The 27875-nt window shown below is 40.0% G+C and overlaps 1 protein-coding gene across 3 annotated transcripts in view; it reads left to right on the forward strand.

Moving 5' to 3' along the window:
• Positions 1 to 27875, forward strand: part of ADAMTSL3 (ADAMTS like 3) — a 338072-nt gene that overhangs the window by 213207 nt on the left and 96990 nt on the right. For all 3 annotated transcript variants that reach the window (XM_077874049.1, XM_077874059.1, XM_077874055.1), the window contains exons 16-17: positions 7435 to 7721; positions 18990 to 19119. In XM_077874049.1, the coding sequence (XP_077730175.1) occupies positions 7435 to 7721; positions 18990 to 19119 (417 nt within the window). The remainder of the gene's footprint in view (positions 1 to 7434; positions 7722 to 18989; positions 19120 to 27875) is intronic.

The following is a 27875-nucleotide window of genomic DNA, read 5'->3' on the forward strand; positions in this document are numbered from 1 at the left end:
AACGCAGCTATATTTCAGATCCCTCGAGGAAAGCCTGCCAAACCTGCATGGAGAAGATAAATATTTCTACCTCTGTGGTTTACCATAGCTGGAGCTCTGAATTTACACAGAGAGTGGATGTTCAAAAGCTTTTCTTTTTTTTTTTAATTAGGAAAATAAAAATTATAGCTTATAAAGCTAAGCCAAGAGAACTGCAATTTTGACCTTTCTTAGCTTTCAGCTGTGGAATGTGTTGACGGTTGATATGGTTTATCGTTGTTTTAAGAGGCCTTCCCTAGAGACTTCCCCATTTCTTTGGGATTTTTCATGCTTCTGCAGCTATGTTGCCCTTTCTCCCATTTTTCATAGGTGAAAACCAAGGAAACAGGACAAGTTTAGAGCACTTTGGATGTTTTCTTCTCTGCTATTTTAGCTTCTCCATTTGTGGGAGCTGTATTTGCTAAAATCAAATTATGTCTTCTTTCAGACACCTATTTTTCTCACATTGGTACTAACAGCTAATATTGAGGATTTTGTTTGTGCCGGAGGTCTATGTGGATTGACTCGCTTAATTCCAACAATTTAATTCCAACACCGCATGAGGAGGTGTTATTGTTACCCTCACTTTAGGGCTGAAGACACCAAGGCACAGAAAGATCAGGGAATTGTCCAGCATTTCAGTGCTGTTAAGCAGTAGACGGTGATTCTCTGGCATGTGATTCTAGGAAGAGCTCCAGTTTTACATTAGGTAACCTGAATTCAAGCTTCACCCATTCTTAGGTTGGTCTAATAAGGTAGGCAGAGAATTTAATGGTTGTCTTACCATACTGAGAGGTCTAGGAATCAGGGGTAGTAGCTTCCTGGGAGAGATGGTGTGTGGACTAAGGTACTGAGATGTGCACGAGTGTCAGAAGAGCAGCCTGTCTAGTATTTGGGATTGCATGCCGGCCAGCTGGCCTATGGGGGCCGTGCCTGGCTGCTGAAGTCCTGAGTGTGGAGAGAAGCCTAGAAGATACAGAGCTGGTGGTGGCAGCAAAGATATAGCTGGTAACATAAGCAAGTCTTGGAGGTTCTTCAGGGTTCACTAAGGAATTTGAACTTTATTTTGAAGGCAGTGAGAGGATTTTAACTAGTCATGTCATCCTGATTATGTTTTAGAAAGATCTTTCTGGCTGTCTGTAGCTTGTTTCTGATCACTCACCATGATTCAAAAAACAAAACAAAACAAACTGCATCAAATCTCAAATTGCACATCTCTGATTGTCTAGATGGGATGCATTTGCTGGGGTGGAATTACTGGGCCGGAAGACAGGCACATAGAAGGCATTGAGTTTCTATGGTCCACTTGCACATGGATGTTTTGCAGCATGGCACTATACCTGTATTTCCTCTTCCTTATGCTTTTCTTAATCATGTTTCTTTCCTCTAGCTTGCTTTATTAAGAAGACAGTATATATTACTTACCACATACAAACTGTGTGTAAGTGACTGTTTATATTATGGGTAAGAGTCCGGGGAGTCAGAAGTTATATGTGGATTTTGGACCGTGGGCTGGTGGAAGGAGGAAGCGGTCTTACCTCTAAACCCTGAAGTTGTTCAAGGGTCAACTGTACTTTGAACGTTTTCATGGTTTATATGTGACTCTGATCCCTGGGGATTGTGGTATGTGGCATCAGTCGTTCTCTCCCAAATTATTACCAAATCACTCCAGCACTGGATAGTGGATAATTTGTACTGTCCTCTCTGATTCCCAGTTGCCTTCGCTGGGTAAACAGAGGACTCCATCACCAGTCTCCTACTATAGGAATTACTGTCACGTTTTAGTACATTTTTCTCAGGCTGTGTAAATGCTGTGTAATTGTTATTCCTTTTAAGCGTACCCTTGACTATCCTCACCTAACCTCCCATAAAACTTGAGAGTTGTCTTGTCTGTTTCCAATCTCTCTATGCCACACACAAAAAACATGGATCAGAACTGCATTCATTTGCTAAATTAATAAAGTGGGAGGGACAAACATTTTACAGTTTGGAGTCTTCCCATTCAGAGGTGTGTGCTGCTATCTCTGGTGTCTGGGGTTAGAATCCCCTCAGTATTTTGTGGTTTTAATCAAGTGGCCTGCACTTGCTTACAGAGTTTTTATTCACAAGCTCAATTTTCGTACACATGTTAAGCTTCAGTTGTTTTTCATCTACAGTCAGGAAAATAATGGTACTTGTCTGTAAGGTTGTTGTGAAGATTATATTCAAGTAATGCATGTACCGTCCTTAGCACCAGCGCCTGGCAGCCGATGCCGGCAAGAAGTGTTGGCTGAATTCTGGAAAACCAGGTAATTTTAGGATAGATATATAGATAGACAGGGACTATTTTACTGCACTATGATTTTTTTTCCTAAAAATCTTCAAATAACTTTACTCTTTCCCATCAGTGTCAAGTCATAATCAAAGAATAATGTCATCTTTTCTTTCCTAAAATGTATACTGGCCTTTTACATTTTCCTATCCCATTTCTTTATTCCTTACACTTTTTACATTTCTGAGGACAGTTTGTTTGTATCTTCTATAGATTTTGAGATTTGAGTCTTTGTATTTTAATAGGATAGTTTAATTCCTTTAAATTTATCATTGCTGAAATTCTGGCCTCTATTTTAAGTGTTTCTTGTTTCTGATTTTCTAGAAGGTGTGTGTTTCCTTTTCTGAAAAATTCGATTTGCTAACATATAGTACATCATTAATTTCAGACATATATTCTCTTGATTTGTTTTCTCCAATGACAGAGCAATCCTTTGTAATTTCATCCTTTTCTATGTTTTTTTTTTATCATAAACACCCCATTTCTGTTGATATTTTCATCTTTAAAATGAGTGGGTGGACATAGCTTGCTTTATTACCAAGCTATTTCAAAGTTCCTGATTAAAAAAAAAAATTTATCCAGGTTAGAAAATTCAAAGCTTTTAAATTTCTATGGCTGCTCTGACAATTCACTGTAAACCAAGTGGTTTAATACATGTTTTCTAGCCCAGCAGATTCAGCCGGGTCCCCTGTGCTAGGTCCCACCAAGCCAAAATCAGGGTGTCTGTAGCCCGAGCACCTCTCTGGGGACCCTGGTGGGAGAATCTGCTTCCAGGCTAATTCAGATAGTTGGCAGAATTCAGTTGGGTGCAGTTGTAGAATTGAAACTTCCACTTCCGGGCAGCCCTAGTGGCGCAGCAGTTTAACGCTGCCTATAGCCCAGGGCGTGATCCTAGAGACCTGGGATCGAGTCCCGCGTCGGCTCCCTGCATGGAGCCTGCTTCTCCCTCTGCCTGTGTCTCTGCCTCTCTCTCTCTCTCTGAATAAATAAATAAAATCTTAAAAAAAAAAGAAAGTTCCACTTCCTTGCTAGCTGTTTGCTGAGAATTGTTCTCAACTTCCAGAGGCTGCCTTCATGCCTTGGCTCCTGGCCCCTTCCATCTCTGAGCCAGCAACAGCAGGTTGAGTGCCCTTCATGTTCTGAATCTCTCTTGCTCTTTTCTTGCATCTCTTTAACTTCAGCCAGAGATGTTTCTCTGTTTTTAAGGACTCATGTGATTAGATTATCCTGCTAGGACAGTTTCCTTATCCTGAGGTCCATAATCTTAACCACATCTGCAAAATTCCTTTTGCCATGCAGTATAACCTAGTTATAAGTTCTAGGGACTAGGGTATAAGCATTTGGGGTGGCCACTATCCTGCCTGAAACTCTAGGTTTTTATGCTCATCATTTTTTTTTATCACTTTTTCCTGGAAGACGGTGTGCCTTTCCAAGCTGTATTTTAGACACTCCTTTTTTCTTTTTACATATTTTAGTTCTGAACACTTTTTCTGTTGGTCACATGTTAGAACCTCTACTTGCAGAATCCACGTATCTTCAATATCGGATTTTTTAGTTTCTCTCTCATTTTGTCTCTAAAAACTGCCATTTAAAGAAATCCATTTTGGGGTCACCTGGGTGGCTCAGTCAGTTAAGTGTCTGACTCTTGATTTTTGGCTCAGGTCATGGTCTCAGGGTCATGGGATGTTGGGATCTGTGCTCAGTGCAAAGTCTGCTTAAGATTCCCTTCCTTTCCCTCTGCCTGTCCTTGCATTTGTGCTCATGCTCTGTCTCTCTCTTTCTCAAATAAATAAATCTTCTAAAAATTAAAAAAATTAAAAAATAAACAATCCATTTTGGAGAAGTGTGATTTATATACAGTAAGCTGTGTCTATTTAAAATGATGCATCTTATCAGGTGGAGACAGCCCTGTAGCTCCCACCTCGGGCATGACACGGAACCTTTCCATTACCCCAGAAAGTCCCTTCTGCAGCCTGTCCATCCCCTCCACCCCTCCAATTGCTCCAAAAGCTTTGCCCTCTCAGTACTGCATGCACTTCCAAGTCCTGCCTCTGTGTCATCAATTTGATCATCAGCCCTGTTTCTTCTGCGTTTTCCAGGTTTTAAATTCCTGATGAGATTTGTAACCATGTCCTTAGGTTTCACAGTTTATTTCTTCAGCCCCATAGTTTTCCATTTTATTCTGTCATTTTTATCATTTCGTGTCTAAACTCTCATGGTAGTGAAGTGCTATTCTAAGTTCTTCTGTTGTTTACAGACGTAGGGAACGTGCCCTGTTTCTCTGGTTGCGTTTGGCGTAGACATGGCACTCCAGATGTTTTCATGTGGCTCTGCTCCATTTTTGTATCCTTAAATTTTTTTTTCTGTGAAGGAAAAAAACAAGATTCAGAACTGCATGAACACTGTAATGTCTTTTGTTTAAATTAGCAATAATAAATGAAAAAATTTAAAAATCCACAGAAGAAACTCATGCTCATTTATGCATAAAGTGTGAGGTTACCCCCCTCCCCTGAAATCACTCATGGCTAATTTGGACAGCTCTTGCATCTGGTTTTTAAGAGGACCCTTAAAAGGACCTCTGAAAACCAACCTGAAACATACAGGGTGCCTTAGGAAAGCACTGGATGCAACCATCATTTGCCCTGTTGGGAAATGAGGTGAGCCTTCTTGCCTACCCTGTAATCTATCAGGGTTATGGATCACAAAAGACACAGGAGTCTAGTCTGAATGAAAAAAATCTACTTCCCATTAAAGCAAAATCCCAAATTTTAAGTTTTTATTACTAAGGAGAGAAGGGGGAAAAATAGTGTCCCTTAAAGTACAGTATGCACACGTTTAGAAAATTCATAACTTTTAAAGCTACAAACAAAAAATTGAAGCCCCCTTTTTATATACACTAGACCCTAACACATGTGATTGCTTCCAGAAAAGAGAAATTATACATAAATCAGCATATATAGACGTATGTGTTATAAATATATAGTTACATAGCATATATACTATATATGTGTCTGTATACCTTTCTGTGTGTATTTATGCAAAAGATCATAGTATATAAACTACCCCAAACTTACTTCATTTAGCTGTATCCAAAAGGAGACTATTCCTGCTCAATTAATATAGACCCACCTCCTTAAAAAAAAGAGAGACTATTTATTTTAGAGAGAGAGAACATGAGTAAGGGTGGGGCAGAGGGAGAGAGAATCTCAGGCAGACTCCCTGTTGAGTAGGGAGCCTGACAGGGGCAGTTCAATCTCATGACCCTGAGATCATGACCTGAGCCAAAACCAAGAGTTTAATCAAGTGTTTCAATTCAATCAATTTATTCAAGTGTTTTCATTCCAGTTCTCCTGGGGAAACAGCAAGGAAAGAAAAATATTGTGCAAATATTATTACAGTACAACTCCATCCTGGGAAGTTGGGAGAGCCCTCTCCTGGCCTAGGAAGGTTAGGAGAGGGAGTTCCCCACTAACAGTTTTCAACACAATAAACAAAATTTGAAGGGTTTCCTGATAGCTCTTTACTGGGCTCATACACAGCAATGGTGTTTCATTCTGCTGATTGGAATGTGCTCTTGTGGACAACTGTGATGTCTTGTCCAGGGAGAGAAGGTTGGAGGACTCAAGAGACTCTTGTTACCTTTTGAACATTAAGCCTTGGACCTACATCTTAATCACTTTCTGAAGTGACTTAGCACATTATCCTGCAGAGAAAGGTCTGTATTCACTTAAACTTAGGAAATGATGCACACCATATTCCCCTCTTAGCATTTATGGTATGTGTTCATATATCATAGTCTTTAGGAGAGTTTGTAGTAAATTAACCCGTTTAACATGACTGCACCCACAATTCCCCAGACTTATTCTATTACTGAGCTCTTCCTTGTCTGTCACTTGAGAATGTCTCATGATGTAAGTTGCTTCAGGATATCTTAAATACTTATGTCCCTACTGAACTTATGCTTTTAAATTCAGTATAGGAATCAGTAAACATCTTCTGCAAAGCCCCAGATAGTAAATATTTTAGGCTTTACAGGCCAAATTGTCTCTGTTGCAGATACTTAGCTCTGCCATATAGCACAAAAGCAGTCTTAAACAATAGGCAACTAAGTGACCATGGCTGTATTTTTATAAATCTGTAGTTATGGAAACTTCAATAGAATTTTATGCCATTCACAAAAATATTATCCTTTCCCCTCACCCTAGATAAATAGGTATTTAAAGCCATCAAAATCATTCTTGGATAGTAGGCTGTAAAGAAACAGGTGGGCTAGAATTGACCTGTAGGCCATAGGTTGACAACCTCTGATTCAGTAGATAATAATTCAGGATCAGAAATAAATACTTTATTCAGCTAGATTGTGAAATACCTAAGGTATTTTCAAGAAGATGAAGTTCAGTGTATTTATGTAAATAGGAAAGAATATGAAAGCTTTGTCTACACTGCAGAAAACATTTGTTATCCTGTAGCTTAGCCCCTAAAAATTGAGGGTTTAATAAAACCTTGCCAGTTAAAGGATAAGCCTGATAAAGATTAGATGAATAAATATTGGTGAAAAAGCTCCATAATATAAAAGAAATCAGATTAGAAATTATCCAGGAATGATTTATTTATTACCAAATTTGAAAAAACTAATATATTTTTTAAAAATTTATTTGTTTATTTGAGGGAGAGAGAGACAGACAGCCTGTGGGGAGGGGCAAAAGCAGAGGGAGAGAAGCAGACTAAGTGTGGAGCTGGATGTGGGACTGGATTTCATGACCCTGAGATCATGACCAGAGCCAAAACCAAGAGTCAGATGCTTAACCAATCGAGCCACGCGGGTGCCCCCTAATTTTGATGATATTATGCAAGGGTCATAGCACAGAACTTGAGTCATAAAGTGGATGAAAACATTCAGTATATCTTTAGGGAAAATTCTGTTGCTAATAAGATTTGAAAATTTGCTAACAACATAATTGAGCATCAGTAAAGGTATGGCATTTCCAATGTTCTGAACTCCCTCAGAATGAAGTTACTTTTTCTCTTCGGAGCATGCATGTCACCTTTGTGATGCATATGTAATGGTTGTTTGTCCTCCCCCGGGTCCTCCGGGTTTTCTGTAGGTTCATTCCGGAACCCTGGTCAGCCTGCAGCACCACATGCGGGCTGGGCATCCAGGTCCGAGAGGTGAAGTGCCGCGTGCTCCTCACGTTCACACAGACAGAGACCGAGCTGCCTGAGGAAGAGTGTGAAGGCCCTGAGCTGCCCACCGAGCGGCCTTGCCTCCTGAAGCCGTGTGAGGAGAGCCCTGCCTCCCATGAGCTGGACGCCTCTCTCCAGGAGGACAGCAGGATGACTTACCACTGGGAGTATGCCGGGTTCACCCCTTGCACAGCAACATGCTTGGGAGGTACTTGATTCTCACTTGAGGGACAGTCTTGTCTTGTACAGCTAATGGTTTGACAAACACTAGATCATCCAAGCCAAATATGCAAGTTAGATAAATCTAAAGGAGGTGAAGTCATTTGAATAACTGAAAAGCTTGCTTTATTTTCCATCATAATTATTCTAAGAAGATACAGGATAGTGAGATTATATCATGGCCAAAAAAAAAAATGTTATGTTCCTTTGGCCTAAGCATCTGCATAAATGAAATGGGGAAAGGGGCCACTGATTAATATGGAATAAATAGGAAAATGCAGAACTGGTAAGTCTAGGCAATCTTGCTCATAAATCAGTGTTACAAAGTAAAGTGGCCTGGAATTGCTACACTGTTAGGAGTCAGCCTCAGAAAGTAGCTAGGTTCATATCCACATATTGGGCTGGAAACCAGTGCGGAACATACTGATGACTACAGGTTATGTATGTACATGTGGAATCACATGTGTAGCAGGCAGACCTGTTAGGATTAGGGAGTGCTAATATGGTCAGGTGGCCTCAGTAGGGTGGAAATTGGCCCCAAGGTTATTAAGCATTCCAGGATCCAAAGGGAGTGGATAGGAAAAACTTGGTGGCTAAATGTGTGCTAACTTTAGTCCCAGCTGGTGGCGGGAAGAAGCTGCTACCTTAGAAGGCAATAGGATCGAGTGCCTCCTGGTGGTCTTGAACCCATTACTTGGAACTCCCTATCAGGTCTTCGAGCTCATGGTCCTATCACTATGCCTGAGCCCCTCACCCTTTGTCCCCCAGGCTCTTAGGTGAATTCCCAGTCCTTTCCATCTGGTCTCCATGACCTGATGGTATTTGTCTTTCTCTTGTCCTAATTCAACATCTAAACCTACCTATCCTGACTCGGACACCTGTTCTCTGACATTGCCAGCCTGCAGTAGATGCAGATGGAGTGGCATATGTTTTACCCTTAGGCTTCAGCTAAGCTACTACCACCTTTCATATGGACTTATGCACAAAGAATTTAAGAAAAGAACCCTTAACTGCCGTCACATTCTCTCTGCTCTCTTACTGGCTTCTCCCTGGTTTTTAAAAGCCCATCTAACCAGCTAGGAATTTAGACTTTCTTATTCACCTGGACCCTAACTGGCTGCTCTGTCACTTGCTGCCAGGGCACATAACCTTAGCCACACCTGTGTTGCTGCCCAGAGCCTAACTCTTGCTCCCTCTGAGTTCAGGACCCTGGACACAGCCCTTGTTTCTAGTTTAGAAACCTTCATATTTCTGACATGCCCTTGGTGATAACAGGAACCGGTACTTCCTTGATGAGTCTGGAGAATCTGTCTAGAGCTAGTTGCTGTGAGGCAAAAATGGTCCCATATTCAACTGCAATTATAGATGTCTGGAACTTTTACTACATTACTGCAAAATGTCAGCTGTCTATACCACTTCTGAACTATCACATTCCTGTGGTTTCACCAGAAGCCTGGAACTTTGTCTTTTATTATGGAGAGCAGAAACAAATCCTACTATTGCTTGCACACCCTCAAATCTGTTCATCTCAAGCTTTTTTTTTTTTTTAATTTTTATTTATTTATGATAGTCACAGAGAGAGAGAGAGAGGCAGAGACACAGGCAGAGGGAGAAGCAGGCTCCATGCACTGGGAGCCCGACGTGGGATTCGATCCCGGGTCTCCAGGATCACGCCCTGGGCCAAAGGCAGGCGCCAAACCACTGCACCACCCAGGGATCCCCATCTCAAGCTTTTTTAAAAAAAGATTTTTTGTTTATTTTAGAGAAAGAGAAAGGGGGACCAGAGGGAGGGGCAGAGGAAGAGAATCTCAAGCAGACTCCACTGAGTGAAGAGCCCGATGCGGAGCTTGATCTCATAACCCTGAGATCACACGCAAGCTGAAATGAAGAGTCAGACACTTAACCAACTGAGCCATCGAGGTGCCCCTCAAGCTTTTGAATGTTGCCCTTGGTAGAATTACTATTTTGTCTAGTACTCTGTCATCCTTGATTTTAGTTCTTTCCCTGACTGGAAAATTCCCCCTTGATTTGGGAAAGGATGATATGTTGGGTTGTTGGAACTAGCAGAGTACTTGGAATTACCCAAGGAAATGCAACTGGGTTAATTCTGATCCAGTTGGTGGAGTCTGTTAGACCTCTTTCTTATTTGAAGCTTTGATGCCAAAGTGTTAAATCTGTTATGGTGTTATGAACCTATGGCCCTAGGGTCCACCTCCAGAATGACTGAACCCATGGGAATCAGGCTTTCTTCCCCCTTTTTTCTTGGTAATAGCTTTATTGAGATATAATTCACATACCACACACCTTATGCATTTGAAGTATATACTTTGGTGGGTTTTAGTATATTCGCAAGGTTGTGCAACCATCATTACAATCAATGTTAGAATGTTTTATCCCCCAAAGAATCCTGTACCCGTAAGCAGCCATTCCCCATTTTTCCTCAAACCCCCATTTTTCCTGCCAGTGGCAACCCTTGGCAGCCGCTAATCTATTTTCTGTCTATTCTGGACTTTTCATATAAATGGAATCATATAATAGGTGGTCTTCTGTGACTGTCTCCTTTCACTTAGTGGAATATTTCTAGTTGAAGTTATAGCATGTTATAGCATGAATCAGTACTCTGTTCCTTTTTTATGACTAATACTATTATATTGTATGGATATACCACATTTTACTTATCCATTCATCAGTTAGAAATTTGGATTATTGGCATGTCTTGGGTGTTGTGAGTAATACTGCTATGATCATTTAGGTACATATTTTTTTATGGATGTATGTTTTCTTTTCTCTTGGGTATATACCTCGAAGTATTAGAATGAGCTTTGTTTTTAAATATATTTTTATATTTATTTATATATTTATTATTTATTCATGAGAGACAGAAAGAGAGAGAGAGGCAGAGACACAGGCAGAGGGAGAAGCAGGCTCCATGCAGGGAGCCTGATGCGGGACTCGATCTCAGGACTCCAGGATCATGCCCTGAGCCAAAGGCAGACGCTCAACCACTGAGCCACCCAGGAATCCCAGAGAATGAGCTTTGAATCCATATAAAACATACAAGTTTTGTGAAACTTGGCTACTTGAATTTATCCTTAGTGACACTGGGGACCTTTGGGCCCACTGTGAGAAGAGAAACTGCCTTGAACATGGTAGAAGTGCATGCAGTTCAGTGTTCAGATGGTTGGTGTGAGGGTTTCAATTTATTTTCTGACATCCTCTTGTGCATCTAGAATACATTTTACAAATTTTAACAGAGATCAACTTGAAAATCTTTCAATACCCAGTTAAATAGCAGTTGAGCCTCGTGAGGGTGTATTATATTACTTAATCCTAGAATATCATTTAAATGAACTTTGGATATCCACTAACCCAAATTTTACAGTTAGGGAAACTGAGACTCATAGCCCATCTCGTGGTCCAAAACAGAAAACAACTCTCATTCTTCAGAAAGGGTTGAACCGTAAGTGCATACAATAAGCTTTTTAACTTAGCAGAAAGTAATATTTTTAACTTTGTGGGTTCAAGCTTAAAATTTCCTTTTACATAGATCACTAAATTCTATTACACTGAAGGCCTAACATTTGAAACCAAACTCCTCTATAAAGGCAGGAAGTTGCATTCCTGCTCTGTGCTAGGCTCTATGTCTCTGGGTTCTGGGCCCAGTATTGCGATATAAAATGAATAGGACACAGTCCTTGACTTGGTGCACCATGGTTTTTGGTTATTTTGCCTGTCCTGTCTTGACTGTGCTACTTACATGCAGTGATACTTGCCTCTCTATGGTCCATTTTAATGTTGTCTCGGAGGCTCAACCTCTATGAGTCCACTTATGTGTGGCTATGAATGTCAGTTTTAACCTTCACCCTGATCTGCCCTAACTGAATACCACAGAAAAATAGAATTTCCCCAGGCACCTAGCTATTTCCCCAACATTCCTGTTTATAATAGAAAAATAATACATACAAATCACAGATTTCTGGAAGGATAAACTTTTGGTCACATCCTGATAATCTGTGTACTTGTATCTTCTAACTTGTCTTCATATCACACAGGAAATCAAAATCCATCTACTCGTCCTAATTGCTGATACCTGAGAAGCTTTCATAAGTCTGCTTTCATACTGGAGTGGCAACAAGCAATTCTTTTTTAATTCTTGAAAGCATGAAGAATTCAGGCATACTGAATTTCCAGCTTCCAGAGGGCATGTGTGTATGTGTGCAGCCTTGCATGTGTGCACATGTGTGTGCGTGCCTATACACATACACATCCTGGAAGATATGCTTACCTCTACAATACTCCCTGTTAAGGTTTTATAATTTACTGCATCATAAACATTCCTCACCAGAATGTTTCTTTGTATTTTATGTCATCTGTTGCACTTGGGACCTTTCATTTTTACCTTCGTATTTTCTATGGCACAAGCTAGTAGCAGATGCATGGACTTTGAAGCCTGACCCCACTTTGAATCTAGCTCTGCCACTTTCTTTTTTTTTAATAATAAATTTATTTTTTATTGGTGTTCAATTTGCCAACATACAGAATAACACCCAGTGCTCATCCCGTCAAGTGCCCTCCTCAGTGCCCGTCACCCATTCACCCCCACCCCCTGCCCTCCTCCCCTTCCACCACTTTCTTTGGGTCAGTTACATAAGTTTGTAGAAGCTCATTTTTGTAAAATGAGAAGAGCCATACCTACTTCATTAGAGTCAATGAAAGGATTATATATAATTATTTGACAAGATGATGTTGGAGAAGTGCTTAATTACAGTGCCTGACATATGGTATAGAAGAAGTGCTGGTGGAATGATTATTTTATCATATAATAATAATATGATGTTCTTCTTATAATGCTGCCATGTTTTTCTCTTTTAAAAAATCTGATTAAATTGCTGAGCCCCTTAAAGCATTCTACTAGTTTTCAAGTCTATTCTTATGAATTCTCTAAGTAAAATAATCGTCTGTAATTAATGATGAATTTACTTTTCCCTTTCAAATAGTTATTTATCTTATGTAAGTTTTATGTCTTATTGTATCATCTAGAATTTTAAGAATAATAATAAATAATGTAGGCAATGCCAACCTTGCCTTTGTCCTGACAGTAGCAGGAATCTTTCTGTTGTTTCATTCAAAAGCAACATTCTACAAATACTTATTGCATGTTTCTTTGTGGTAGGCACCGGGCTGGGTGATAGTCACCCAATTGTTCTTTTGCAACTCATACCTGGTGAGGAAAATACACTGATCACATAATCATGCACATACGTGTGAATCAGGCTGGTTATAGCAAAGGAAATACATGGCACTATAAAGCAGATAATGGGAGGAACTTGACCTAATTAGGGAAGTAAGGGAAAGGCTTTCCAAAAAATAATAGCATTTGAACTTAAATCTGAAAGATGAGGAACTAATCAAACAAGGGAAGGATTGAAGGAGGCGGCACAGAGAGAATTCCCAGCAGAAAAATAAGCAGGTGCAAAGTCCCTTGGTTTCAGGTTCCTGGTCCTTCCTAGGAATGAAGAGGCAGGTGCAGCCAGAGTACTCAGGAAGATGGTGAGGTGATGCTAGAGAGGAAGGCAAGGGCCAATTAATGCCTTACAAGCAAAGTCGACTTGGTTCTTTAACCCAGGATCAATGGGAATCCATACAAGGAATCAAAGTGGAGTTACATTTTCAAAGTTACATGATCAAACTTTAATTTATTTCAAAAAGGTGAGCCCAGATGTATTTTAAAAAAGGGTTTGGAAGGGATAAGAACAGATGTAAATGAGGCTGTCTTAAGAAGCTATTGCCTCATCCAGGAAAAGGCTTGGCCTTAAGTAGTAAAGATGCTAGAGATGGAGTAGAGCAGATGACTCTGAAAAATGTATAGCAGGTGAGAATCTGTGGGTGGAGAGAGTGAGTGGAAATGAAGTGGCTAGTTTGAGTCCTGGATTCTTTTCTGAGATGATGAGTGCTCACCAGAGGTCCAGTTGGGGACAAGGAAATCATGAGTTCAGTTGTGAACATAATGAATTTGACATGCCTCTGGGCTTCAAATGGAGATGCTAAGTAGGCCATTGAACGTGTGAATCTGAGGCAAAGTGCAAAGATCTAGACTGAAATTACACAATTGTGAGTCATCTGTGTATGGACAGAATTGAAGCCCTGGTATGAATGAGAATCTCCAGGAAGAGAATGAGTGCCCACTGGTGACTTGAAGAGTCAATCCAGTGAAGTATTGGACATGGAAAGGAGATTTGAAAGGTTGGAGGAAAGAATGACATGTGATAAAATGGAGAAGAATAGAATATACATTTCTGTGGCAAAATTGATCTGTAATAAAGAAGATAGAGAGAGGGAAGAGACTAGAAGGCATTATGGGTTGTGTGTATGTTGTGTCATTCAGTGACTGAGTAGCTTGGATACATTTATAAGGCAGAGAGAATGCTCCAGGATGAAAGCGAAGGCCAAAGTCACCAGCAGACTTCCTGGGAAGGTGGAAGGGAATTCTACAGTTCTACAGCAGTAGAGATCAGTCTTCAGCAGTGGGAGGGGCAGTTCCTAATTGAAATAGGATAGGAAATAGCCAGGATGCACGTGAGAGGCTATGGGTCCATATGCCTGACCGCAGAAAGTTCCTGGTGTGTGTGTGTGTGTGTGTGTGTGTGTGTGCGCGCGCGCGCGCATGCGCATGAATATTTGTATATGAGGGATTTGGTGGCTGAATGGATAGATGTCTGAGGTCAAGGTGTAATACTCTTCTTACACAGCTGATTGCAATGTGCTGGTATTAGATTTTGTGCCCTAGATGCATAACATTGATGCATGTATGTATCTTGCATTCAGCATGATGGAGTCCAAGCATGCCTTCCCACAAAGGGGAAAATAGGAGTGAAAACTGAATTGGCCCACTGCGGGCTAGTTTTAGCCTACTCCCCATGGAGATGTGTTCCTGACACGGAAGGCTAGCAATCACTGTTTTGTTCTCTTCAGATCTCTTCAAGTCATGACAGGCCTCGAGCTGTAGTTTCTTCCAGCCACTCTTGATATAATTGGTCACTTCCTCTCGGGCTCCAGCGATGTTTATGATGCCCTTCATGCGGCCAAATGGTTTCAACAATCCTTAATCTTTACCAGCTGTGTCCTCAACTGGTTGCTAAAAGGAACTCACCTATTTGCAGTGCTATAAAGCTTGCATTTGAACGCCAAGAGTGATACTGTTCTTTGGCATTTCTCCCAACCCATAGCATATCATGCTTCCCTTCTTTTACTTTACCTGGGAGTTTAGAGCAGTATCCTCTCATTCACAGTAGCTAATCAGCTCAGAGAAAGAAAAATGTATTGACTGTTCTTTTCAGTATGGCCTTGGGCTTGATTCTGTGATACAGCATTGTACAAGGCAATACTAAATAAAGTAGATATATATTTTTTTCTTTTATAGATTTTATCATCAGGGTTAGAGTAGTCTTGTAACATGAATTGGGATTTTCTGTACCTTTCAACAATCTTAAATAGTTTATATCATGGGGCACCTGAGTGGCTCAGTTGGTTAGGTGTCTCCTTCGGCTCATATCATGATCCCACTTGAGTCCTGGGATGGAGTCCAGCATCAGGCTCACTGCTCAGCAGGGAGTCTGCTTCTTCCCCTCTCTTCGCCCCTCCTCTGCCACCCATGCACGCTTTCATTCTCTCTCTCTCTCTCAAATAAATAAATAAAATCTTTTAAAAATAGTTTATATCACAGATCTGTTTAAGAAGTTTGAAAGCACTGGTTCCTACCCGTTCTTGTTTTTCCCTCTTGGGGGCAGGATTGAAGGGAGAGCATCTCGGCTAGATCTTAGCATCATTTTCAACCCCCCTCAACCCCTGCTTATTGTTACAGTCAAGATCTTGATTTTTAAGAAAATTCCCTCATTTAAGTTTTCTTGGGAAAAAAAGTCATCCACTTCATGACAATATTGAAATTACTATTAGTAATTTCATCTAGTCTCCAGTTGCTTTAAGCCTCTCTCTTGTCTTTTTCTGGCCACGAATAATGTAGAATCCATTCACTCTTTCTGACTGAGCAGTTACATAGGGAATGACTTTTGGAAAATTCTAACAGTTGGATTTGGGGGTTTAATTGTTTATTATTTATTTATAGTTGGACTCTGTTGTGGTCAGAGAATGTGAGCTTCATGATTTCTTGCTTTTGGAACTTACTGCAGTTTACTTTATAGACTAATAGAGGATCAGTTTTTATTAGTGTTCCACTGGTGCTTCAAAAGAGCATATTACGTCTCTTTCTAGGGCCCAAGGCTCTTTGGTTATTAAATCAATATACTTTTCTTATTCAATTTGTTTTTTCATATTTATTTTACAACTTGATGTTTTAAATAGTGGATAGAGCACCTTAAAGACTCTGACTACATATTCTTCATTCCTCCAGATATTTCTTATTGAGTGTGTGTGTTTGTGTGTTATATTATTTGGCATGTTGAATTACTCAGCACTTGTGTGCAAGAAACCCAACTCACGCTAACCTTAAACCAACAAAAGGAAATGTGTTAATTGGCTCTGTTTCCCTTTTCTGAGTCCTTTCCACCCACCTCCCCTCCCCAAATTGTAAATCCATTTCTTGATGAAGGTTTTGAATGTTATTTCTGCCCTTAAAAATATCCTCTTATTATGACATTGTAGAAGTCAAATGTGAATTGAAGGATGTTGTCTCATGCTGCCAAAGGAATTTATTAGAAAAATTAGAACGAAATTTGAACATTTATTTTCTAAATGCATCACAATTATCCCCCAAGTTTTGCTAAGCATAAGATGAGGTAAACTTGTATTTATGGTTTTTACTTTAACTTTTGAAGATAAAAAGTTGTATCAAGACTCTTTTTTTTTTGGTTTTGGCCAAACTTCTTATTTAGTATTCTGTAGTTGCTTAACACACACTTAAATGGTCTTATTGGGGGAGGGGATAGGGGAGGTTCTTGTAGATTCCCAAGGAAATCTCAGAAAGGCAAAATATGGCCAGCATTATCCATTTGCTTTTTTGGATTTACTGGGTGAATAGCACTTTCCTTACATAAGCATCTGATCTCAGGTTTTTCATTACTGAGAACATTGAGATTTCAGTTTGAAGACACTCTGAAATCCTAAGAGTAGCATACCCCGACCACTCTCTAATAGCTAGCTTGTTTGTATAGGCAGAAGGATTCACCTCTCCATTTTAGAAGGCTAGATGTTTGTGGAAGGTCTTAGAATTGCTTTGCCTCATTTACTGGGAAAAATCAGATATAGGAAGTGGCCTTTAGGGACACTTTTAACTTGAAAAATTACAACACTAGTACACAAGTCAAGTCTTATCAAGACTCTTGAAGTCAAGAGTGTTAAAGTCATCTTGTAGGTTGGGTATGTGGGATAGAAGATATTATTGTGGTCATCTTTGGAAAATACATTTTACCTCAATAAGTATCCTAAACCATCTATTAATTTTTTACATTCTTTTGAGTATACTTGCTTTAAGACAGAGAAATTTCTCACAAGTGTTCTAGCACTTCATCTGAATGATTAAATGAGATGACTTTAGAGCCTTAAGGCCCACACACTGTGTCTCCAGAAAATGTTCCAAAATAGTTTCTGTGTATGTTTTCTACAGAATTTTGATTACAAATTAAAATATATGTGAAAGAGAACTGGACTTTGATGAAAAAGAAATGCAGTCCTGCTAGAAAATGAGCATCTGTACCCCTGTAAAGTCACTAAGGAAGTTTGACGTTCGTAAATGGGAACTGATTACTCAGTTGTAGCTGTGTCCTCTTGGTATCTCAAGTTAGCCAGTATGTATTTTAAAAAAAAAGTTCATGGGTGATCTATGGAGATTGAAGACCGCATCCTGCCATGGCAGGAACATAAGATTACAACTAAAGAAAGTAGGAGAAAATTTAGTGGAAAGAACTGAACATCACCAATGTATATTTTATATATACTTTTAGCCTATTCTGCATTCTGTAAAATATCATAAAACGGATGAATTGAAACATGGCATTTGGAAAGAGAACCACAGTCTTCTAACATAATGGAACACACATTCTTGCATGAAACTGAATACATTTGCATATTTCAAATAGCATAGTCAAGTTGCTATTACAATTTTTATGTGATTTTTTTCTCATCAAAAGTTTGATTTATATTTTGTTCAGTTCTGATTTTCCAATAATTCTTTTTGTCTCAGTAGACACAGAATACTGGTTGAGACGTGGGCTTCAGGTCCAGACAGACCTGTCTGGCCTCAAAGGAAAGATCAGCCTGGAGAAGTTCCTCTTTGCCCAAGAGGCAGTCACTGCTTTGGGCGGTTAGTTGACTGTATTTGGAATCCCTGCAGGAGAAAAAAAGACCACTGGCTTTCCACTGGAAATAGGAAATCTAATTTTTAGTTTTGAATCTACCACTATTTTGTTGTCTCAATTTTTCTGTAAACCTCAGGTTCCTTATTATTAAGTTAATAAAATGGAGATGATGGTACCATTCTTTGGACCTCACAAGATTATAGAGGGCACTTTGTACATGTCAGAGCACCTTGCCAATGGGAGGTATTGCTGTTGTTTTTGCTAGCAATGGAAATACTACTATTTATAGTAATAGTGAACAGGACTTCACACCATAATGAATATTTTAATAAGATATGTACACCAAAGTTAGCACCTGTGTGGTAACATAAAAAAAAATGTTATTCTTTAGCATCTAATAGGAAAAGCCTTCTCAGGAATCTATGGTGTATGTTTAGTAGGAACACTCTGATGGTTCATTTGAGGGGACTTTGAGTACATTTGGAATGCAGGTACATCTGATAGTAGATGAGGAGTCGGGGTCTCATGTATCAAGGTAAGTATATTTGGGCAGGGAGGGTAGAGGGGCTGAGTTTAAAAGGTGACAGAATATTAAACATTGTAAGGGGATCCCTGGGTGGCTCAGCGGTTTAGCACCTTCCTTCGGCCCAGGGCGTGATCCTGGAGTCCCGGGATCGAATCCCACAAGGCTCCTTGCACGGAGCCTGCTTCTCTCTCTTCCTGTGTGTGCATGTCTCTCATGAATAAATAAAATCTTAAAAAAGAAAAAAGATTGTAAGATTTTGGAAAACACAAAGTTATTTGCTCCCATGTGTACCCTGAAATGAAGCCTATAGCCAAGCAGTATAGTCAAAGGGCAGTGGCTTGAAAAGTCCCAAGACCCTATTTTTTCCCCCACAATAAGCTATTCTAAGTCATTTGCATTTTTTTCTCTCTCCAACCTCCAGGTCATCAAGAAGCCATCGCAGTGTGCTTGCACACCCAGACCCAGCAGACAGTCAGTGACACCTTGTGTGATCTAGTTCACCGTCCTCCAGCAATGAGCCAGGCTTGCAACACAGAGCCCTGCCCACCCAGGTAAGTGCTGTCCTGTGCTCCTGGGACACTGTATCTGACCGTAACACCCCCTTCTGCAGAGACACCCACATGTACATAGAGGCTTGCGCATCCACCCAAGGTAAATCACCCAGTTTACATAAGAGTTCTCTCTTCTCCATTCACATTGGGCTCCAGCCAGATTTCTGCTTGGGTGCATGGATACTGCTGTGTTGAGCAGGAACCCCTTTAGCCTGGTTCTTGTGAATGAATGTCAGCTGGTCCACTGCTGGCAAAGCCATGAGGTCCACAGTTCTATTCTTTCTCCTATATGTCTCCTCAGGGGCACTTCTTGCCCCAGGTCACATCAAAGAGCACAGGATCTGAGGTAGAGTTAGCACCCTTACACAGTAAGTGCTCAGTCCATATTTATTGAACGATTGAATGATCTCCTATTTGTTACCTACACACTGTGTATCATCACCCTTTCCACTGACTTACCTTAGATCTCAGACTGAGGCATGCAGTGTTATAGGCCCCCATGAATAGATGGGGTTTACTTAGTTTTGCTCTCCTTGATCTGAAAGGTTGACCTGAAAAATTAATCTGCTTCCTTGCTTAAGTCCTTATAAGATCTTGGAGAATTTTATCAGAAGGGAGGGTAGATTTTCCCCCATATTCCTCTATCTCTGAGTGTTGCTGGCTACAGAGGATTAAGGCTCAGCATCATTGGTTTCTAACATTAAGAGCTTCCAGAATCCGACCTCCCAATTTTTTTCCTTCTTCACTCCTTCACGTTTGTTGACTTGATCACCCTTCCAGCACAAATCGATTGCCAAAAACACAGCACAGATTCTCAAGCATCTCCTCTCCCTCTTTGCCAGATTCTCTTAACTGCCTCTTGGTAATCATATTGCCCATCTAATGAGGTACCTGTATTCTCTAAAGTCAAGTTTGCTACACCTGAGCCTCTAAGTAACTAAGGAAGATTACTGTGTCCCTCTGGCCATATTGGAGGAAGGACAGGTGTATTTTATGTTTATTCAGAAAATGTTTGATTCTGGAAATTTCTTGACCCCTTCTGATTTTGAGCCCATAAAATATGTGGGCTGTGTTGTAAAAACTCCTGCCTTGGTGGTCTGAGGGATATGGGGGTGGGGATGGAATAAGCAAGTCCATCTTAGGAATCCAGCCCTCTCCATCCTGCAGATGGGCCCTTTCTTTCTGAGTCTGCTTCTCCAATGGGCACAGTATCCAGAGGAGACTGGCTCCAGTGTATGCTTCATCCCGGGTGAGAGTACCCCCTGCAATGAGACAGGCACAGTGTTCCATATCCATGACCATATTTCTGACTTCTGTTGTAGGCTAAGGAAATACCAGGGACTTGTGTTACAGCCATCTTGCTGTGCTCCACTGAGATGCAGTTAGGACCTCGGCCCAGAAATGGCACAGGGAAATATGCTTCCCTCCCTGCCCCACCCGCCCCTCTTACCTTGCTTGATGCATTCCAGAATGATTCCCAGATTACAGAAAGACATACAAGAGGGGTTTTAGGAAGTTTGATCCAACTCCGACTTTGGTTGCCCACTTTGTCAGGTGTGTCCAGAGCTTTCTAAGAGTATCAATCATGTGGGTATAATGCTGAGTGTTTATCTACTTGATTTGTCCCTTTTATCTTTGGAGAAGTGACACTTATGTTAAGTGCTGCCTTCTCTACACCAGCCGGCACTCTCTTTCTGGAAAGATGACTATAAAAGAAATGATTTGGAATTTATACAAACTCTAAATGGTGACTACAGTTGGGCTAAGCATGCAGTTCCATAGCCATAAACAAACAAGAGTGAAAAGAAGAAACTATTACTACTAAATTTGGAGTGTGCTTTATTTCTAGTTTCAAATCGTATTCTGTATCAACAGAAAGCTAGTCTTCACCCAGTTGTGACTGTTCTTTCTAGCCCAAACCATTGATGAATTGATGAATAAGGATGTTAGGACAAGTAGACATTGGACAATTAACCAGGAAAATGGACACAGGTGCCAACAAAAAGTGTTCTTCAAGTGAGGGGGATTGGCACAGCAAGGGGACAGAGGGGGCTGAGGACATTGGTGAAACTGGGTTTTACTTTTGTAAAAGCAATCCTGTTCTGATCTTGCTCTGAAAGTGAAGACAGCCATAGTAGATCATCATATAATTTCTTCAGAAAAGAAAAGAGAGAGAAAATACAAAACAATCTATTCTTTCCTCATTCGAAGAATTAGAGTACCCAGTTGCAATTACCACCTATGTTATGTTCAGTGTAAGATAAATAACTTGGTTTCATAATCTTTAGTTCAATTTTTTAAGATGAATTCCAAATCAAACATTTCCCCACTATTTATTCTATTTATCATAGAATTTGAGTCCCTTCTTCGAGTGGCTTTTGTTAAGTGGCTTTTTCTGGTTTCATTGCTCCTCTGATGACATGGACACAATTCATGATGCTTTATCTCTCAACCTTCTATCAGTCTGCGCCAACCATTCCTAACTGCTGCTGCCTTAACTCAGAGGTATTTTGCATGAACTGTTTCAGCAGTTTCAAAATAAACTCTGGCCTCTTGTGTTTCCTGCTGTGATCCATAGGGACATGTACGGCCTCCAAGTATCTTTCTAAATTGCGGTGACCATGTGAAGCTCCTACATAAACCCTTTGGTAATTTTCCTTACCTGTAGATCACAATTCATGTTCTTTACTTTGGCTTGTGTATGAGTTTCCTAGGGCTGCTGTAACAAAGCACCATAGATTAGGTGGCATAAACATCAGAAGTTTATTGTTGCAGTTCTGGAGGCTGGAGAGTCTGAGATCAAGGTGCTGGCAGGATTGGCTGTGTCTGAGGCTGGAAGGGAGATCCTGGTTTAGGTCTCTCCCCCAGCTGCTGGTATTCCAAGCATTCCTTGGCTTGTGGATGCTGTTCTCCCCATGTTTCTGTATTGTCTTCCTTCTGTTTGTCTCTGCCCCATTGTCCCCTTCTTATAAGGACACCACTTATATTGGATTGGAGTCCATTCTAATGACCACATCTAAATCGATCATCTGCAAATACCTTATTTCCAAATAAAATCATATTTACAGGTACTAGGAGTCAGGGCTTCCCTAACTTTTTGTGGGGAAACAATTCAGTCTGTAAGAGCTGTAAAGTCCTTTGTGACCCTGGTTTTAGGTTCTTGAAATACATCTCCTGTCACTACCACCCTCAGCTCATGTGAAAGACAGGCACAAGCATGCACACGCCCTGAGGAATGTGCTCAGTAGCCACAGAAAATTTTCACTGTGCCCCACACTCATGTTCCTTAATGCTTTCGGGACTTTGCACATACCATGCCTACTGTCTAGAACCCTCTTCTACCATAAAACAAGTTCTGTCTCTCCCAGGAAAGTGATCACTTCTCACTGGTAAAATGAAATCAAACAGAATGTGAAACAGGACCCTCCCCTGAAACCCTTGATAGAAGGAAACTCTTAGTAGTCAGGAGAGGGCTGAGAGCAGGTCAGGGGCATGAGGTGGTGCCCCAGCTGTACCCACTCAGGGGATTTCAGACAGGTGCCTCAGCCCAGATAGAGCCTGCTTCTTCATCTGAGTAATGACGAACATGTTGGACTTTGTGGGCGGCAAGATCCTTTCACCTCCAGCCTTTTGCTGTGGAGGGTGCTTTCAAGTTGCATTTTTAACTCACATCCTCAGAACCACTTGTGGTCTTTTTGCAGGGATCCCTACATCTACTCATGAGTAGTTGCTAATGCCCAGGCTTCATTTTAGTTCTAAGAACAACAAACAGCCTTCCCTTGACCTGCCCAGGAGGTCATGGCAGGGTTGAATTCGGTATGCAGTCAGACAAGACCAGACCAGAGCAAGATTTAGTTGCAAGGCTGGACCCTGTTTCTTAAGGCTCCTGAAGGAAGCCTGCCTATCCGTCCCTTGTGCAGCAGCATCCCCATCCCCTCATCGCTTTGCTCAGCAAGAATGATGGCACATTATCTTCTCCAGCAACGTCTTGCCCACAGAGCTTCCAAGCTAGGAATAATAGAGCATGCAATATGACTTGGCCACTTTGCAAAATTAAGAGTCTGTTTTTCTGTGAAGGGAAATACTCTTCCTCGTTTCAAAATTGCAAATTTAATAAACTTTTCGAAGGTTGAGAGTTATATTGGAAAAAACCCAGCAGAGACAAAGGGTTGGTGCCAAAGTAAAGGTAAGTTTACAAAAATGTTTTAGGTTCTAGAAACCAGTGGTGTAGGAATAACAGGAACAGGGTGTTGCATCATATTTTCCACACAAATATTTACTGACTCCAAGGGCAATAGCATTAAAATATCACCCCAGGGTGAAACTTACCACTGAGATTGGGTTGGACAGTCAGTGGGTCTTTATTTCTCCAAAGGCAGATGCATTTGATGTATTAGCCTGGACTCTCCAAGGTGGGGTGTTGTATGTTTATTTGCTCTTATGGGGTTACTCCCCCTGGTCTATGCTATAACTGCTGAGTGTCTGCTATTTATGGAGTTTGCTTTTTCCAGGAGAGAGCCAGCAGCTTGTAGAAACATGCGGGTTACATAATGGTCCCACTCGTCTGAGAAGAGCTTTCTTCTCTGACAGCAGTCAGCACTGCTAGGGAGGGAAGTCAGGAAGCAAGAGGCAAGAGTCATGTGTTTCTTTACCTACTTGTTACCCAACTCTTCAATTTTTAAAAAATTCTGAATTTAGCCCATTATCTGTTAAGAAGAAACAGTTTGGATTTTTTTCTTGAATAACAGTGGTTTCATTTCTAGTCCCTTGTGCCTCTGATGATTCTTTCTAGCTATATACTTTCTTGAAAGATGATTATCCAGAAGTCACTCCAAATAAGTTATATATTTAAGCTGAATTAATAGTGAAACAGCATCCTTTTAATTATTTATCCATATAGCTTGATTATCATCAAAATATGATGTATATTTCTTCTGTTGGTGAATTCCCTCACCTCAAAAGCTACTGGAAATTTAGATATAATCAGTTAAAATCTAACTAATTAATGGGCTTCCAATTAAGCTGGTATTTTAAATTGACAATCTGTTCCAAATACAGATTGATGATGGATGCAGTATAAGAACAGGGAAATTAAAACAACATGCCCAAGGCAATATCATGAAAAGAAATATCTGGGCCAGGAAAGGAAAGGAAATGTGAAGTGGTGAGTGGAAACAGATCTGTAGTTCTGGTGGACTTGAAACCCCAGAGCCATCAGGACGTGTGAGAGTTCAGTTCCATAGAAAGGAAGGACTGAACATCTTCCTTTTGATTGGACCCATGTTCACTGCTTCTTTGTGAATGGAAGCAAGAAAAAGCTGCTGCTGATCAGAACCTGAAGCCATTGTATGTATGAAGCTTCTTGCTTGGGGAGGACAGACACAACAATACAGCCAAAATTACATTGGCTCAGTTATTGGATCATCAGTGTCCTTACAGTGCTTTTTTGCCTTGTTGTCCATGAGACTTGATTCCAGACTGGAGGTCTAGATTAAAGCAAATAACACTATAGATGGGGAAGATTAGGAATCAGAGAGGACAAAGGGAGGTGGAGAGAGAGAAACCAAATTGAGCCTGCAAAATGAAATTCCAAAGCACATGAAGAGGCCTACCACTACTAAAGAAGATAGTCAGCAGAGTCAGCAGTTGAAAGATAAATTCACTCCAGATGAAATAAAAGTATAAGAACAGTCTGAAAAAGACTTTAAGTGTTACTAAACTCTTTGGAGATACAGATTGTAAAGAATATTCATGTAAAGAACAGGAAATGAGATAGACATAGGCAAAAATGTAGTCACAATAGATGAGTCTTAAAAAGAACCAATTACACAGCTCAGAAATTTTAAAAGCCAGTGAAAAATAAGTAAACTACAGGCAAATAAAAAGTTGTTGCCTTGAAAGTAGTGTTGAGGGGATGCCGATGTGGCTCAGTGGTTGAGCATCTGCCTTTAGGTCAGGGCATGATCCTGGAGTCCCAGGGTTAAGTCCCGCATCAGGCTCCTTGCATGGAGCCTGCTTCTCCTCCCTCTGCCTATGCCTCTGCTTCTCTGTGTGTGTGTCTTTCATGAATAAATTAATAAAATCTTTAAAAAAAGAAAGAGGGCAGCCCTGATGGCTCAGCGGTCTAGTGCCTGCCTTCAGCTCAGGGCCTGATCCTGGAGACCTGGGATGGAGTCCCACGTCGGGCTCCCTGCGCAGAGCTTGCTTTTCCCTCTGCCTGTGTCTCGGCCTCTCTCTCTCTCTCTCTCTCTCTTTCTCTTGAATAAATAAATAAAATCTTTAAAAAATAAAAAAATAAAGAAAGTGCTGAGGAAGTCAAAAGAAAGAAGGCACAGTAAGTTGAAGTTTGGGGAAAAGAGAAGAAAAGAAATATAGGTGTAATGGCAGAGAAGCAAGATATTAAATAAACTGCTCACTAAAACTTCAGAAAAAAGTCTACTCCTAATATCAAGAAAAATAAATGAAAATACACTTAGATACATAATAGTGAAGCTGCATAAAGTCAAAGATGATAAGAAAATCTTAAGAGCTACAAGACGTAAAAAACTTATCAACTACTAACAACTTATTAACAACCATAGTTCCCCAAAAAACAAAGGAATGATATCTTTAGAGTACTATGGGGAAGTCATGATCAACCTAGAGCTAAACTTGCTAAAATATTATTTCAAGTATGTGAATGTGAAATGTCCATTTTTAGCCGAGTGATGAACTAGATTTACTGAATGCCTTTCTAATAAAAGATTCTAAAGTACTGAGCAAAATATGTATAAAATAATTTGAAATCTAAAACTAAGCTTGTAAGAAAGTAAGATAAATCCTCAGAAGTAAAAAAAAAAAAAAGGGAAGAAAGAAAGATAAAAGAAAAAAAGCTACAGTGTGAATCTAGCATGGTAAACTTGTATTAAAGTTAGTGCTTCCATGGGGGACAGTTGCCAATCCCACTAATCTAGATCTTTGGTTTTAATTTTTTTTTCTGGAAACAGACAAGTCCTTGGACCTCCAGGAAATAAGGAATGGAATGGAGATTCCCATATGAAGCCAGGGTCTACAGTGAAAAGACAAATTGGAAAAAAATCCACCCCTAAAAGGCAGATCTCTAGGAAAACTATCTATCTTGGCTTTGTGTCTGAGTGGAAGGAATTAAAAAAGCCTCCCCTGCATTATGCTAAGTGAAAGAAGCCAGACACAGAAAAAATGCTGTGTGATCTCACTTATATGTGGAATCTAAAGTAGTCAAATTTACAGAAGCAGAGAAGAGAATGATGAGGGCTGGGAGGAGGGAAATTGGGAGGTGATGGTCAAAGAGTACAAAGTCACAGTTATACAAGGTGTGTAAGTTCTGGGCATTTACTCTGCAGCATAATACTAATAGCTAACAATACTGTATTATTGTATACTTCAAATTTGGTCAGAGGGTAGACCTTATGTTAAATGTTCTTTCTGTAATAATGTATTTATGGCCTTGATGGTGCTGATAGTTTCACAGGTGTATACTTATTCCCAAACTCACGGAGTTGTATACACTTAATATATACATATAACTGTTTACTTATCAGTCATACTTCAATAAAGTGGGTTAAAAAAAGACTCTTCTGAGAATTTAAAAATTACAAATAGCCCTTTATGTAGGAATGCAGTTCATATTCAGTCTGACCGTGTGATCTGAAAAATTAATTCACGTTGCTCTTGACAAGAGTTAATGCACACACTTTGTGGAAGAATGTGTCTTCTCCTCCAAACTTAAAATTCCCACAAAGACCTAATTAAAGAGCTCACAACAGCAACAAAATAAAACAAACCAAAAAACACACGAAGAAAAAAATGTGTGAGAATCAGTGGGGGGAGAAAACCCAAATCAGATATACAGGGCCTCAGATATAGGAATTATCAAGTATGAATATAACATAAATTTGTCTAAAATATTTAATGATATAAAACAGAAATTGAAAACCTAACATGGGAATAACAAACTATCTAAAATACCTAGAAGATTTTTTTTAAAGAACCAAATATTAGGTTGCACTATATGAAATTCCAATTTTATCCATCAAAAGGTCCCATATTGGCAATTTCATCTGATTTAACCTGATAAAATATATATAGGCTAAAAACATAATCATTGAAACTTCAAAGTTGTGGACTGGGGTAAACAGGTAAATTGGAAGAGAGATCTGAAGAAATTATCCAGAATAAAGCACAGAGAGCAAATGAGGTATGTAAAATATACTCTAGAGGTAAGAGAGGAAATATTTGAGAGGATGTAAAATATATCTAAATGGAGCTGAAGGAAAAAAAAGTAATATTCAGAGATGACTGAGAATATTTCAAAATTAATGAAAAGTATGAATCCTAAGAATCTGGAGCCACAACTAACACCAAGCAGGAAAAATAAAATGAAATAAACACTTAAACACATGATAGTTCAATCTGAGAACTCAAAAGGCAAAGAAAATATCTCAAAAGCAGAGAGAAAAGATCTACAAGAGGAACAATAGCAACAAAAATAAGTTTTCTTGGGATCCCTGGGTGGCGCAGCGGTTTGGCGCCTGCCTTTGGCCCAGGGCGCGATCCTGGAAACCTGGGATCGAATCCCACATCGGGCATCCTGGTGCATGGAGCCTGCTTCTCCCTCTGCCTATGTCTCTGCCTCTCTCTCTCTCTCTCTATCATAAATAAATAAAAATTAAAAAAAAAAACAAAAATAAGTTTTCTTCTCATTGATAATAAAGAATATTACCTTTAAATCATTCAAG

This window comes from Canis aureus, chromosome 2 (assembly GCF_053574225.1).
Source record: "Canis aureus isolate CA01 chromosome 2, VMU_Caureus_v.1.0, whole genome shotgun sequence".
Lineage (NCBI taxonomy): Eukaryota > Metazoa > Chordata > Mammalia > Carnivora > Canidae > Canis > Canis aureus.